Source organism: Taeniopygia guttata, chromosome 2, assembly GCF_048771995.1.
Source record: "Taeniopygia guttata chromosome 2, bTaeGut7.mat, whole genome shotgun sequence".
In the NCBI taxonomy this organism is placed as follows: domain Eukaryota; kingdom Metazoa; phylum Chordata; class Aves; order Passeriformes; family Estrildidae; genus Taeniopygia; species Taeniopygia guttata.
In genome coordinates, this window is record NC_133026.1 from 118297058 (window position 1) to 118312660 (window position 15603).

Genomic DNA, 15603 nt, shown 5'->3' on the forward strand with positions numbered 1-15603 from the left:
CACAGGTGGATTGGATTGGCCATCAGGCCCAAACAATCCTCACCAGAATCCAATCGAGCAATCACCCCAGGTAAACAATTCTCCAAACACATTCCATATGGGAAAACAAGGAGCAGAAATAGAAATTGTTTTCTCTTTCTTTCCTCTGTGCTGCTCTATGAAAAAATCCTGAGAGAAAGAAGAAAGTCCCTGTGACAATTGACTTTCTAGTTTTCTAAAGAAATTAAAACATTTTAAAGCATCTCAAATAAATACTCAGAAACATGAAATACTGTTATTTCATAATAAACCCCATGTATTATCCCTTAAACACTTGTGTAATGAACAGCTCTGAGGCTTACTGGGTATGATCAAGAATAGCTGCTCTTTTTTTTTTCCTTTTACTTTCTCTCCTGTAGAAGAGAATTTTGAAATACATTTGTGGGAGCAAATACTGCTAACAATTTTTAAAGTATGAAATGATGACAAGTACTCTTCGCCATGCTACATGAAAACTAGGTGTGGCATGATCTGGGAGATATTTGTGTGTGAGAAATGTTTATTTCTTCTCTCATTAAATTTTATCCCTGGAAGTTCTTGATTCTCTGGAAAATTTACAGATAGTGAGGTCAGAGAGAGCTGAATGAGGAACAGAAGATTTGTTTTGCAATTAATTTTGAGAATCAGCATTTTTTCAAATTGTGCCAAATACCCAAAACTAGTTTTCTCAAATAACACTCTCCCAAATGTTTTACGTTGATCACGACAATTATATTCTGAGCAATTTTCAAACTTGCATTATAGTTACAGAGCTTTTTTGAAATACTTTTCTAGTAAATTGGTCTCTCTGCCTGTAAGGAGCTAAACAAACTCTGGTCAGCATCTCTGATTTGCAGCCTCACTGTTGCCTGACTGTGATGGATGCGAGTATCATTTTCAAGCTTTTCTACTTCAGACATGTAGCCAAGCTATGCACAGATACACAAACAATATTTTGAATTTCAGAAAGGCTTATTTATCGCCCCTGTGGAGATACAAACCAATCAGGTGTGAGAGTTCAATAATAAATGCCTTAATCCACTCTTCAATCCTGCATCTTTGTCTTTCCTTCAGAATATTGTGAAGGTTCCACTTTTAGCTAGAATGATACCTATACTTCCTTATACCTAAAATAAATTGTGCAGCATTCTGTACCTCTCCTTCCCCACAGTTTTCTAACTAGAGTGTAAAACTCTGCAGCTCTTGCTCTCTGCAAGTCCTACACTTGGACTGGGTCAATGTACCTGGTCAACTTTGTTGAAGTCTGTTTTTCATAGTTATTTCACAAGTGAAACATTTTTCACTGTTTCTCACTAGTACTTGATGCTTTCTGGTGGTTTGTCATGATAATAAGGGAATTGAATCCCATCCCCCAGAGTGCTTTAAATCACTCACAGCCTGATAATCAGGTCACTTTCATGAATGTGCTCTCTATTTCTTCATCTAGATCATTAATGGAAATATTGTCAGACCTCTTTATGATCCCATTTCAGATCTGACAACCAGCCCTTGAAAGCTACCCAGTAAGAGTGTTTGTTCCCACCAGATGTTTTTCTGCCTTGCAGTGTTTTCATGTAGATTGTAATTCTGGAATATTTTTTTACTGAAGTATCATTTATGATAGTAAACAGAGTCTTATAGCTGAAGTATTTTGCATCTGCTTTTTTTTATTATCCACTAGGCAAGTTTCCCAGTTGAGAATGCAATTAGACTAATTTAATGTAATTCATTCTTGATAAATTCATATCAGCTCATTCTTATCGCCTTTCTATTCCATTAGATGTTGATACATTATTTATTTAACAGCTTTGTCTATGATTCTTGCTGTTGTCTGATTTAGGCTTGGTAGTTAGTAGTTGCCCACATCTTCCCTTTTTCTTTTTCAAAGATATGTATTTGCCCTTCTCTGGCCTCTCTGTTCCTGAAAGACAGTTGCTAATAGATTAGAGGTTTCTTCAGTTAGTTAGTTAAATGCTCTAGAGTGAATTTCACAAGAGTCTGCTAATTTGAATGTATCTAAATCATCAGTGTATCTTTCAGCTTCCCTTGTCTGACTTGCAGTTTTTCCGCTTAAAACCACTGCTGTTAAGCATCTGACCGCGACTGATCTTTTTTTTTCGGTAAAGACTGAAGCATGGAAAGTATTGAACACTGGGAATTCTTTCTGTCATCTCTTATTTGCTTTCCTTCTCTTTGATGTAATAGTTCTGTATTTTAATTTGTTCTCCTTTTCAAGTGTATATATAGTATATTTTTTAATGGCTTTTTATGTTCTTTTATAGTTGTTAGTCACTCTGCACTTTAACCTTTTTTTCTTGTTGCTATCATTTAAATAGTTGCATCAGATTAATTCTAAGCTGTATCTCCTTGTTTCCAGGTTTTGTTCTTCTGCTTTTCACTTAATTTCAAGAAATAAAAAAATCTTGGCTATTATTTCTTACATGATATTGAAAAATCTAAATGAAAAATTTTGTAAATAGAGAAAAGGTAGAATTTTGAAAATAAATCAGGTTTAGTTCTCACAGAGATAGAATAGAGATTGCACACAGGAAATACCTTAGGGGGCTTCAATGAATAGAAGGTCTAGGACTTTAGAAGTATAAGGTGCATGAAACTCATTCTGTGCTGTACCCAAATGAACATCCCATATGATGAATTTTAAAAAAGCCATCACAAGATCCCACATCTACCTCTCCTGTTGCTTGTTTCAGGCAGGCTAATTAGTGCTTTTTTTTCTACAAGCATACCATGAGTTTAGTACTGCGTTTGATACCAAACTTATTTTGAAGTGGTGTGGGATAGACACTGGGCTCAACAGCTGTGTACACAAATGATCAAAAATGTACTATTAATGGCTTTTTACAGCACCCTCTCTTTTTTCCTTCAGTGTTTCAACAGTGAAGAGTGACACATGAAATGAAATGTTTGAAGTTAAATGAATTTTCCATCAAGTCCTGGAATTTGTTTACATTTTAAAGATAAGCTTTGGATCTTTTTGTGAGTTTCCATGAGTTTGTTGCCTGTTAGGCAGCTGACATATCCTGTGTATTAAATTCTAGTTTCTGTTGCTTAATTTACTATGCTGTCTAGATGCTTTGCAACAAACTTGTGCACTTCACGCAAAATTAGAACTGCCTGTAAGATTTGGAAGGTGAGACTCAGGCACATAGATGTCTGGTCTCTTCTATATTAGTTCCTAATGATTAAAACTGAACTTGCTTTTATTTGGACCCTTTCTCCCAATCCCTGTCAAGAGTAAATAATTCTGTGCTTCAGGAGGTCTGAGAAACCAACAGGTGACTTCACACTCAGAGCTGAAACTATCCTAGGAGTTTTGAGAGTCTGGAGAAGATTAGTTTTGTAATTATGGTCCAAGTGTGGTGGAGCTTGCTGATTTAAGTACACAATTTTTCAGAGGCTTACCCACATGGGAGAACTGGATTTCTTTGCTTCTTCAATCAGCTGTATGTAATTGAAGTGGATTTGGAACTATCAAGTCATCTATTTAGGGAAGATTTTGGTTTGTGAAGCAACTTACAGGAATATACTGCATTTCCCTTGTGCATGTTTAATTTTATTTTATTGCAAGGTCTCCTACCTTTATTGTTGTCATCCTTCTTCCTGTGATGATCATAAGGAAGAAAAATTATATCCTTTTTCAAATATATGCTCTTGTACTTCACTTTCTGGCCTGTTTGCCTTTAAACAGAATTAAAATCTGTAAAGCTGAGGATCTTGCTGATGAATGCCTTTGATCTTGCCTTTGTCCTTCCCCTATTTTCTGAGGATGGAAAAACAGATAACAAGATATAGAAACCAGTGAATTATGAGAGTTTTAAGTAGGGGAAAATTGAGAATTAAATCAGTGAGGTCATACTGCAATTAGGTGGGAAGCCTGCATACTTGATGAACAATTTTGCATCTTTTATACAAATAGTTAAGGATTAGAGTGCATATTGAAAATGTGTGCATATTGAAGTGCTGGTAACTGCATTTGATTAAAAAATATCTTCTGCTATGAGATAGGTACTGTTTCATAATCACAAATAGCCTTTTAGTGAAGATAACTGACATTTTGTTAGTAATGTTTAAATGCTTGTTCAGGCCAGGTGTACACTTCAGATCAGAGGGGAAGAAACAAATTTATCATGCTTTGAATTCAGTTGACGTTCTAAAGTCAAAAAATGGTAGTAAGTTAACATTAACCAAAACTACGAATCCAAGTCAGTTTCGGAGAATCCCTGAAACAATGGTATCTACATATAACTAACAGGATAAAAATCCTCTTTTGTTTCCTAACTTTGAAGGGGAGTAATCAGTAAACAATCAGGAAATAAGAAAACCATGTTTTCCATCTAGTAGGAGATATTGCTGGAGATCATAAGCAATTACAGAATGATTAAGGTTGGAAGGGTCCTCATGAAGGAATGTGGTCCATCACTACTGCTCAGGCAGGCTCAACTAGAGCCAAGTGTCAAGGCTCTTCAATACCTTCTAGAATGAAAGATCTCCAAGTCCCTCCAGAGTATCCCAAACAGTTATTTATCATAATATTAGAATCAGTTGGTGTTGTTTATAATTTTGTTAAGAAAGGCAAACTTTCTCTTTAAGAAAAATATAAAATAGTAAAACGTAAAAGCGTATATTCTGTTTATATTTTACAGGGAGGAAGATAAGCAACGAGTAAAAATCTCATAACCAGAAGGGTAGAACAAGTTCTAAACAAAATCACAATATGTTAACAAACTGCTAAAATCATGTCCTCAGTTTTGTGGATGAACCTTTGAGTATGTGGGATGTGAGAAGCTTTATATATACATCATGAACTACTTGAATGCATTTAGTAGTCTCTGACAAACACATTAGAATGGGGTTTCATTTAGAAGCTTCTACACTGTAGGAAACTGTTAATGATTTACATTCCAGATATGGAAAATGAACTTCAGTTGAATGACACTAACATTTATTAAAGCCAGCCATTTCTGATGGTGGTGATCATGATGATATAAGTGCACATCTTCAGGACACATAACTAGACTTTTGTCAATTGCCTTATGGGAGGCATTGTTTTAGGACATAACATGTTAGTATTTTTTTTCAATTGTATATAGTTGATGATCTGAAATTGACTTAGAGCTTGTAAAGATTACTTCCCTGATATCAGTTGATCATCTAGCCCTAAATGTGTTCTGCTAACTGAGCCACAAGACTAGTCATCATGTAGAGGATTTTTCCCTTCTTCACTTCAGTCTGAACTTTAAAATCATGATATTCTTGCATGAGATCAATGCTTGTGATTTATTTTGAGATCAACATTTTTAGATAAGCTCAATCAAACCTTTAAGGAAGATAATTTTATCTCAGCACTACAGCTGTTATCTGATACTGCCTTTGCTCATAAAATCCACTTGCTTTTAGTATGATGTAGGGGTAATATACAAAATAATATTTTCTGAGATTGAAAGAGGAACAATGTGAGCATAAATATTACTCTTCAATTATAAACTGGGGCTTGTATGGCCAAGAGATCACTGTTACTTTAGTTATAAGTATCTTTTTCCTGCAGATATTTTAATCACCTTTGTGAAGGTATTTGCCATTCTGATCCAACCTCCCCTAAGTTTTAGGACTAGAGTCTTTTTTTGAGTTACCTTGTCCTTTTTTTAGTATTTGGCTTGCTAGAAGTTTCTGTAATATTATTGCAGAACTGGGATTTGTGTGCCTTTCATCTTGGATATGGAACTTTCTAGTTCTTAGTACAATGGGATTGGCGTTTGTGGAGCAGCTGAGTATGAGCTATGACTGTCCTTGGCTTCTGAATGCTGGGCTACCCATCTTTACCCACCTATTGCACTGTACACCTTCCCCTAAAGAGTTCTGCAGTTTTGATTATTCTCTTCTGAGATGACCTTGACCTAGGAGAGTTTCTGAGACATAATATTTGTTGGATACTTTGCATTTTATTTCTCTGTGTTTGCATAATTTATTAGTCACTAAACCTAGTCCTGAAATCTGTATTCTACATTGCAGCTGCTCAGAAATTTGGATATAGATATTCTGCAAGTCTAAAGCTTATTTTGCTAGGTATCAATTATTTTTATCATCTTTTAAATCCAATATGAGGAGGAGGGATTAAATCCCTGTTTTCTGGATAGTAACTATAAGATGTATATTGCACTTCTATGTTGATATGTGGTGCCTTGAAGATAACATTTTCTCTTGATTTAATATGGCCAGGTGTTGGGAGGAATATTATCCTTGTTCAAGATGGATACCACTACAAAAAGTTGAAAGTTGCATAATAATATGAGAACATACACCCCTCACTGGTGAAAACTCTGAGGTTTCATTTCAACATGCCTTCACAGAAAATTTTTGACTTACTGCTGGAGAAAAGTGGTAAAATGACTCTCTGTAGATAAAGGAATATTATAAGAATGTCTATTATGACAGTCAAGGACAAACATATTTTAAGTTACTACACAGAAACGAGTGAGATTTTTTAGGTTTTTGTGTACTTTTTCTGGGGGAGGAATGCTTTGTTTGGTGCAACCAGAGCAACCATTTTATTTCCTTTATAATTCAAGAATGGTATGAAAGAGCTTCATTTTTCCTTGTTTTCAATACATGGTTCATAGAGGTACAGGGACTTGAACATACAGTCCCGCCTGCTGCAGTATGGCACAAGGTTTTGCCATGGAAATGGAAGTATATCTAAGATGGCCTGTCCCACCAGTAAGAAGAACATAGGCTTTCACTGAGAATTTTGAGTTGGAGAATGCATGGGTTAGTGAACTGCTGGACAGTTGATACATCATACAGTATTTCTGTGTTTGTGCTCAAAGCTGCAGGATTAATAATGGTAGAATAAGAATGCTGTTTCTGTCCTGGAGTTTGTTACAGAACCTGAGATATGCACTATGAGGTTGACAGTCCAGCCATCCAGAAGTTCCCTGGCCTAGAGTGATCCTGAGAATGAATTTTGTCAAGTTAGTAAGAGTTACATTGAAGTTGTCTTAGTATGTCTAAAATTTAATTGTCAAAAGCCATGTGTCAAATCCAGAAATCTTTGTTTGGCAGGTAGGAAAACTGGCTACTGGGAGCTCTGTGGCCATCTTCTGGATGTTTAGGAAAATGCATAAATATTTCCTTGAATATTGAGTTAAATAATGGCAATCTAGCATACATTAAAGTAGTAGCATTTTATTTTCTTATGATTGGGTGCACATAAGTCTTCTTAGGTGTACATTGTGTGTTTAGAAAAATGCAGGTCTTAAAAAAAGCCCCTCAACAAATTTTTATGATGTGTTATTACTTCCTGTAATTATTTAAGGACCACAAATAAAAGCAAAAATGGTAGTTATCTCTTTAAGTTCCAAAATTTTAATTCTTACTAGAATACCAGATCTGTCATTTCAGGTGTGTATAGCATATGAAAATATTACCAGCAGTAAAAAAAAAAACAAAAAACAAACAAACAAACAAAAACCTACTGTAAAACTGTTCAGGAATAATGCAGCAGAAAGGCATTTTACCTTGCCATTTCATGGAGTCATAGAATGTTTGGAAATGGAAGGGACCTTAAAGTTCATTTAGTTCCACCCCTTTCCATGAGCTGGAACGCTTTTCACTAAATCAAGTTGCTTCAGGCCCTGCATAACCTGAGAACACTTCCAGGGTTGGGATATCCACAACTTCTCTGGGCAACCTATTCTAGTGTTTCCGACCCTCACAGTAAAGAATTTCTTCCTAATATCTAATCTAAACACAGCCTCTTTTAGTTTGAAGCTGTTATGCCTAGTCCTATCACTACATGCCCTTGTCCCTCTACAGCTTTTTGTAGCCCCTTTTTAGGTACTGGAAGGTGCTATAAGGTCTCCCCAGAGCCTTCTCTTCTCCAGGCTGAACAACCCCAACTGTCTCAGGCTGTCTTCGTAGGGGAGGTGTTCCAGCCCTCTGAGCACTTTCATGGCCCTCCTCTGGACTTGCTCCAGCAGGTCCATGCCCTCCTTTTTTAGGGGGTTCCAGAGCTGGGTACTCTCCAGGCGGGTTTTTGCAAAAGTGGAATTTAGGCAGAGGATACCTCTGAGGTCTGCCAAGGTCCCACTGGATGGCATTCCTTCCCTCCAGCATGCCAACTGCACCACACAACTTGATGTCATCAACAAACATGCTGAGGTGTCCATGTTACTAAAATAAACAGCACCCATTCCAGTACCATCGCCTGAGGAATGCCACTCACCACTGGTTTCCACTATGACACTGAGTAATTCATCACAGTTCTTTGGAGTGTGCCAATCCAGCAACAACCCTCTGAATTATCCACCTATTAAAACCATGGCTCTCCAGATTAGGATGTTGCATGGGACAGTGTCAACACAAGACAGTGCTGCACAAGTCTGTGTAGATGACGTCAGTTGCTCTTTTTCAAAAAGACCTGAACTTGTGTGGTGCCTTTTGTTTTGAAAATAGATTTTATGCTGTTGGATTGAGAACATCAAAGTCTAAAACTCACTTTTCAAAGATAATGTCACTGAGCGGAGGCATTAGGTGTTTGATAACTAAAGCTCTTCTGCTAAGAAGTATATGCATATGCAAAAGCTAGGCATTTTAGGGAGTCATGGAATTGTTGTTGATAATGTTCAGTTTTCTTGAAAAGAAAGTTAATTTCTTGGTAAGATAGAAATGAAGCAGAATGTCCTAAGCAAAAAACTTGTACTGTGGAAGACTTGGAAGGATTTTATTTTATTAAATATAATGCAAAGATTTTGAGAGGTGGCTTTTACATCAGAGAAGATGCTGTCACGCTTTATTGACCTACATCTTTGTGTCTCCATTGTGCTGCTGCAGATTGTCATAGGGATAGAAGACTGGGAACAGAAATCTAAGATAGCCATGTAAAGAGTGGTTTTAATAATTCATGCTAATTTTAAGAGACAAGACAAACAACTGATTTAGTAATTTAAATATACATAATCTGTAAGGTAAATGGTTAATACAGCATGAGATACACTTTTAAAGCAATCTGCTTAAAGTAGATTTGATCATAGTAATTAGAAATATAATAAGTTACAAGTTAATACATGTAAGTTATAAGTTACAAGTTATAATAAATTACATTGTTATTACATTGTTTGTTAGATATAGTTCATTTAATCATACCATACCAAACCTTTCTTGTGCTTGCCACACTTCCTTGCAATCTGACAGTACATTGTTCTTCCAGTCCTCTTCAAAAACCAAGCTAATGACAGAATGAGTGTTCCAGCTGAGAGAGGCTGTGCTAGCATTAACAGCGCCTCTCCAGATTTGTTGCTGATCAGAGATGGCAGTAGTTGTGGCTGTGGAGTATTTCTGAAGGACTATGGAAACATGTCCATACCAATTATTTCAATGTTCAGCACCCTTAGCACAGAGGGTTGTTACATCCTAAAGTAGAAACAAGTTCCCTGGCTGGATACTTGTGATGCCTGATCAAATTTCAGCAGCAGTAACTACTTGTAAAAGCGAGGCTTTTTTTAAAGACATGAAATTGACAACTAGCTACCTAAATAATTACCACACTAAACCTTGCCCATAAGCCGTAGTTGATGGTGGGAAGCACAAACTTCTCACCCCTTTATTTGCAATGGTTAGTAAGAGTGGTTGGTCTATTGTATAGTTGTCAGTTTTATGATATAAAACTATGGCAAATGTTGTCTGTGAGAAACAGCTGCTATAAGAGAAAAGGTAAAGCATACTCCTTTCTTTCTGGAAGATTTGCTTTTGACATCAGAAGACATCTTCCAACGAAGGCATGAGAGAAGTTTTAACAGTCCCCTTCTTATCTGCTGCTCAGTGTCTTGCAGCAGGGCAATGATGATGCAGCTTTCCATTTTCTACATTCATCATCATGCAGAGTCAAGCTTTAAATGATCTAAGCTGGGGGAAGTCAGAAATAATTGTTCATAGTAACTTTTATTCTAACAAAACCATAGGGTTTAAGGTTGAATAAACTAGATATGTCAGTTTTTCTGGTGTTAAAAGGTTTTTTTTCTGATTAGGATTAAGTTTTGATGGAAAAGGTTACGGTTAGAATTAACTAAATTGTCAGATTGAAAGTTTTTAGTGTGTGGACATTTTGGCTATACCTATGAATGTTTTACTTAAAACTGCAGTGTTGTTTCCATTTAGTATTTTCATGGAATGGGCTTTCCTTTTGCCTCTAGTGTTCTGTAATTTTGTTATGCTATTTTCCTATTTTGAATATATAAAAGGTAAATGAAAAGAATTATAGAAAGTGCAGAGAGCATAATCAATTACTTTTGTTACCTATACAAAGAAGTGACAAAAGGGTTTTCTTTTTGAAAAATGCTGATGTCTGGATACTAGCAATTACATGAACCAGAGATAACAACCATTGTTACAATTTCTTTGTAGAAATTAAACTATTTTAAATTGTTAGTTTATTATTTGAAAATAAGTAACTGACAGTAACCTATTTGACTACGAAAAAGTCACGAGTCTGCTAAGGGTTAAGAAATTAACAGGAATCCTAAATACTCCTGTACAAAAATGGTGACTATCTCTAGTTTTGTTCTCAGGATTTGGGATTAAGGTTAGTTCAGTCAGGTTTTTTTATTTAATGTTATGGTAAATATACAAGAATTTCAATTTTTTGAGGAGGAATTTTGTGAAAACTGGAATACATATTATCCACCTGACATCTGCACCCAAAAAATGATGTTGTTGTTGGGATTTTATGTCTACTACACACACGGTGCAAATCCCCTTCTCTCACTTAGCCAAGACATTCTGTGAGTTTGGGAATTGCAAAGAAAATTGTTAAGAGTTGAGCACATGTTTACTGTGGTGCCGTAGTGTCTTGGAATGAAGTAAGTGTTCTACATCAAACATTTTTTGGGGTTATTTATCCTAGTATCTGCTAATGGAGTTATCAGTGACTAAAACAGTACTGTTCATGAGGCTCAAGGCAACAAAAAGGTCTGTGTGACTGACATGGTAAATACCACCTCCAGAAGAATCATCGTGCTAAGATTGCTGTAACAAACTCCTTAAAAAGTTTCTTCCCCAGAATCCTTTTTCTTTTCTCTTGATGCCACACTAGAGAGAGAGAGCTAAAAAGAGTTTGCAGGTTTAATTCTGTGATTGCAAAGATCAAAGATTTCTAAGTTTGTAAAATTTTATTTTGGCAGTGTGTCCTCAGAAGCTGCTAATTGTCTACATGCTTTTCTAAAAAATATAGTTCATTTTTTTCATGTCTTGCTACTGTTTCCAATTTAGTAAAGAAGAAATTTGAGGCATTCTGGTCAATTCAGTTACTCAGTTCAGTCTCTTCTCTAAATTCAGAGTAAGTTCTAGGGAGCAATAGGACTTACACAAAGAATTTTGCTAAAAGCACAGTCATTTAGATTATGGATGTTTTAAAATTTTATGTCTTAGATGTAATATAATCAGAAGGGTTAATAGAGCTTTTTGAGTGAGACATATAGTAGTGCATACCGTTTTTTCCGTGCTGTTTTTGCTGCTTTGTTCTTTTAGTACTGATCTTTGATAGGCAACATAGGCAATTGGGTAGTAAAAAACATTTGGCATTTTTTGGAAGAGATTTTTGGAAATGACAGGATTACCTTTTTTTTTTTTCTTTTACCATACTTGAAAAAAATATATATTTTAAGGGGTGAGTCAAGACAAGATAAAATTGCCCTTCTGTCCACTCCCAAGTTACAAGTATACATCACAGGGATATGTGAAAGCAGAAGAAAAGTGTACCAGTCTTCAATATGAGGAAATAACCCATTATCAAAACCAACTGAACTATGTTAACATTATGGGAGATTGCTAAGAAAAATTAATTTGACTGTTTGGAGAGCATATGTGGTTGTAGAATGGATTGACCTTGGTTAAGCAAAATGCATCCATGTGATGGAGAACTGGTTGATGGTAGCCATGTTTTCAAAGATGAGTTGAAAAGAAGCTTGAATTAGGTTTTTACTACCTTCAGGAGTGAAATTATCTTCTCTCTAGAAGATGTCCATTTGAGATTGAAGAAATTCATAACATGTTAAAGTCAGGTTGTTGCAACTAGGCTATTATACTCTCTGGGCATTAATAATGTGTGTGGGCTAAATAATAGTCTGAAGTTATTAAAAACTGGCTAATTGCAGTGAGGGATAGAAGGATTAGTCAAAATGGATCTTTTTCAATTTGATCCACTTTAGTACTATTGAATTACTGTAAATATTTAACTCCTGCCATGTTTCTTATGTGTTGATGAGGTCTTTAAATTGTAATTGCAGTTCTCTTAGCACTTTGTTCCTTTAAAAACCAAAATTGCTGTAAGGAATTAATCTAAACTGAGAATTAGCCAAATAGAGTTAATGGTGGAATTAATCTAAACTGAGAATTAGCCAAATAGAGTTAATGGTGGAAAACATAGTAAAAAACCCAAAAGAATTCATGTAGTTATAGTATATCTAGTAGTACAGACTTACTTATGTACAAGCTTATATATTAGTTTATACCGTTGCACTCTTTAGTGTGATTTTAGAAAGAGTAAAATCAACTCTCTGCTCAGCTATAATACATATTTTGCAGTATAATCTCTTACATTTCATCAAAGAAGTTGTCTTGATAACATTATATAATTTAGAAAACAATTTTCAAGTGTGTGTTCTTCTTATGTATTTTACTTATTTTCACTACCAGGAGAAACTTTTCTTTGAAGTTCTAATCTGAAAATGTTTCTTATCAAATCTCATAAGAATCTAAGAGATGCTTGCTTCCAATCTATCAGATTTTTCAACATGGTAGGATTATATATATGATGACTTCAGCACTCCTTGTGATATACTGATGCTTGTAAAAAGTTAAAAATTCTGAGACCCACTCTGCATATTTAATGTGCTACAGAATAGAAATAATTGAAATGTGACATGATGGAAGCAAGCATAGTGAAGCCTTGGGCAGGCATTGCAGAAAAAATGAGCAAATATACAAGTTCTTGTTCAGAGGATTTAGAAAATATTTTGCATTCTATTGAGAAATTTTACTTTATTCTCTGAAGTTCCAGCTGGTTTTATAGGATCATTTCCACTTTGTATTGCGAAGGAAGAGGGAAGAGAAATGTCCATATTTCCCTGTAATTACAGCGTAATATGCTATGCATGCTGGTCAGGGTGAGATTTGCATAATAATGTGTCCATTGGTAAATCTGATATTGCTGATTTAATTTTAGAAAGCAGATAGATGTATACTTAAATTTGTTGTCACTGTCCTGCACATCTGCCATTTTCATTTCCACATTTTTTGAAAAGTCATTTTGATAATATTGCAGCTGAGGAAAATGAAGAGTGTATTGTTTCCAGGCAATTTCATAATGGAACAAAATATGATACATTGTATGGTACAATAGCATGCAGAGAACAGTATGTATAGTTTTCAGATTTCACCTTACTTTTACTTACCATAGTAAAAGATGTGTAGAAACCATTTTTCTAAATTTTCTAATTTTTTTTTTCAATCTGTTTTGTTTTCAGGCATTGCTGTTTCTGATGAACTCGATAAGGTAAGACTGATAAAAGATGTCTAATGAGCAATACAAAGAGGCAGATGCTTATGATTAGGCACATGTCACTGTCCTGGTGTCTGTTCTGTTGGGTTCAGAGGAAGTTTGGGTATGGAAGGCTATATGGGTAAGTGCAGTATGTGTGGATACATTATGATCTTGACCAAGGATGGGCTGTCAAGTGTGGAAAAAAAAAAAGTGACTGAGTTTAAGAGACTCTTAATGAAACGATGGAAATACTTTTGATCTTGACACCATCTTTTCTTAATATAGTCTGTTGGATTACTTTGTGAACTTTTTATTCATGAAATTGAATTCTGCAGTCCCCAAAATCATTTATGAGAATAGTTAGAAATTATTTTTACCACCCAGATTTACTCAGGAGTGTACAAGGCATAAAGATCAGTCTTTACCTCCTTGCTGAACGCAAAAATTATCTCTTCAGTCTGGCCGTTTTTGATACCTTACACAGTTAACATGAATTTTAATTCTAGATGTAATAAATTCTATATTGAAAGAGGAATCAAGCTGGGTTTATTAAAGTTCTTATGGAAACAGAACCAATTTTTCTTTTCTATTCTCAGCACTGAACAGCAGTGTGCTTCTAGTGCCAAGAAAACTTGTGTTGTGTTTTTCGTGTCAGAAACCATTGTTGTCAGGAAATTGCGTTCAAAAGGTATATAAGACATAGGAATAATGCCTAATATAGAGCACTTTGTTTTTTTAAATAACTTTCATTTCTGCTGGTAAAATGAGGACACAAATCCTTCTGACACAAGTGCATATAAAATACCATCACTGCATTCTCCAAGGAAGGCCACTTAGGTAGGACTGATAAATGTTACCGTGCAGTCAAGTGCATCTGTGGCTGCCGTTTCCAAACTCTGGCTTAAGCCTTCCCACTGTTTCCATAACTGGGCTGAGAAGTGATGGTAAACACAATTAGAAAGTCATTCTATTAAAGCCCTCACCTTTAAGAATACTTCTGAAGAAATCAATTGGTTATGTTTTTGTTGTTGAAAAAACCCTCTAAGATACTCTTTGAGGGAGGAAAAAGACAATTTAGACTAGGGCCTGGTATCACATACTTTTTACATATATATTTTAGGAAATAATTTCTGGTTAGTTTGGTTTTTATTAAACTCTAATATCTTATTGTTCAAAACCATTAATGTTTTTTAAATTTAGTTATTCAATATGAAAACTGAGATGAAGAGCATCATTGGGGAATTTCCACAGGATGCAGTCTGACTGAAGAGTCATGTTTTTTTTTGTTACTATATAGCTTATTTTTTATCATTTAAAACTTCAGGGTGGTAGGCTTTAAAAAAAAAAACAAACTTGGAATTAGGTTTTATACAATTATGCATGAATGTATATACTTGAATATTCTTGAAGCGACTTCTGCAAAAAACCCAAAAAATTCAACACTCTAGCATGCACCAGTTGTGCTGTACAGCTCAACAGGCTTTCAGCATAGATTTAGAGGAGTGATTTTTTTTTTTATCTCCATGATCTTTAGTGAACTTCATTTCTATTTCTTGTTTGACCCCCTAAGGATTTTTAGTTAATGTAAAATCTAGTCTATTTTAAGAAAATAAGCATGGCCAGGACCATTCTGTGGAATCCTGCCTCCTAGGAATGATCCATTATACAAACTAATTCTTGACATGTTCCTGTGACTTGTTTCTATATGTTTTATTTCTCTTGGGCCAAAAGCAGCTAAAGACAACCTGATAATAGTTATTTTGACATTAAAGAGAATTGGTTCTATTTCACCTAAATGTGTTCACAGGTTATGTTTATTTTTCAGGTATAAATGTAGTAAAATTTGAATTTTTTAATACATGCTGATACTAGGGCTTCCTTATCTAAACTGTAGCAGCACTGAATATTTTTTGAAATCACATTCATCTATGGTTTCATCAGGTCTTTGGACAATTTAACTCATCTAGTCTTTGGACTAGAACAGCATGGCCAAACTTGGCATTGGATTCTAGTAAAACGTCAGCATTGCA

At 35.2% G+C, this 15603-nt stretch overlaps 1 protein-coding gene across 6 annotated transcripts in view; it reads left to right on the top strand.

Moving 5' to 3' along the window:
• The window catches only part of C2H8orf34 (chromosome 2 C8orf34 homolog), a 185932-nt gene that overhangs the window by 33183 nt on the left and 137146 nt on the right, over nt 1–15603 (top strand). For all 6 annotated transcript variants that reach the window (XM_072924734.1, XM_030266314.4, XM_072924732.1 and 3 more), the window contains one exon: nt 13557–13585. In XM_072924734.1, coding sequence (XP_072780835.1) covers nt 13557–13585 — 29 coding nt within the window. The remainder of the gene's footprint in view (nt 1–13556; nt 13586–15603) is intronic.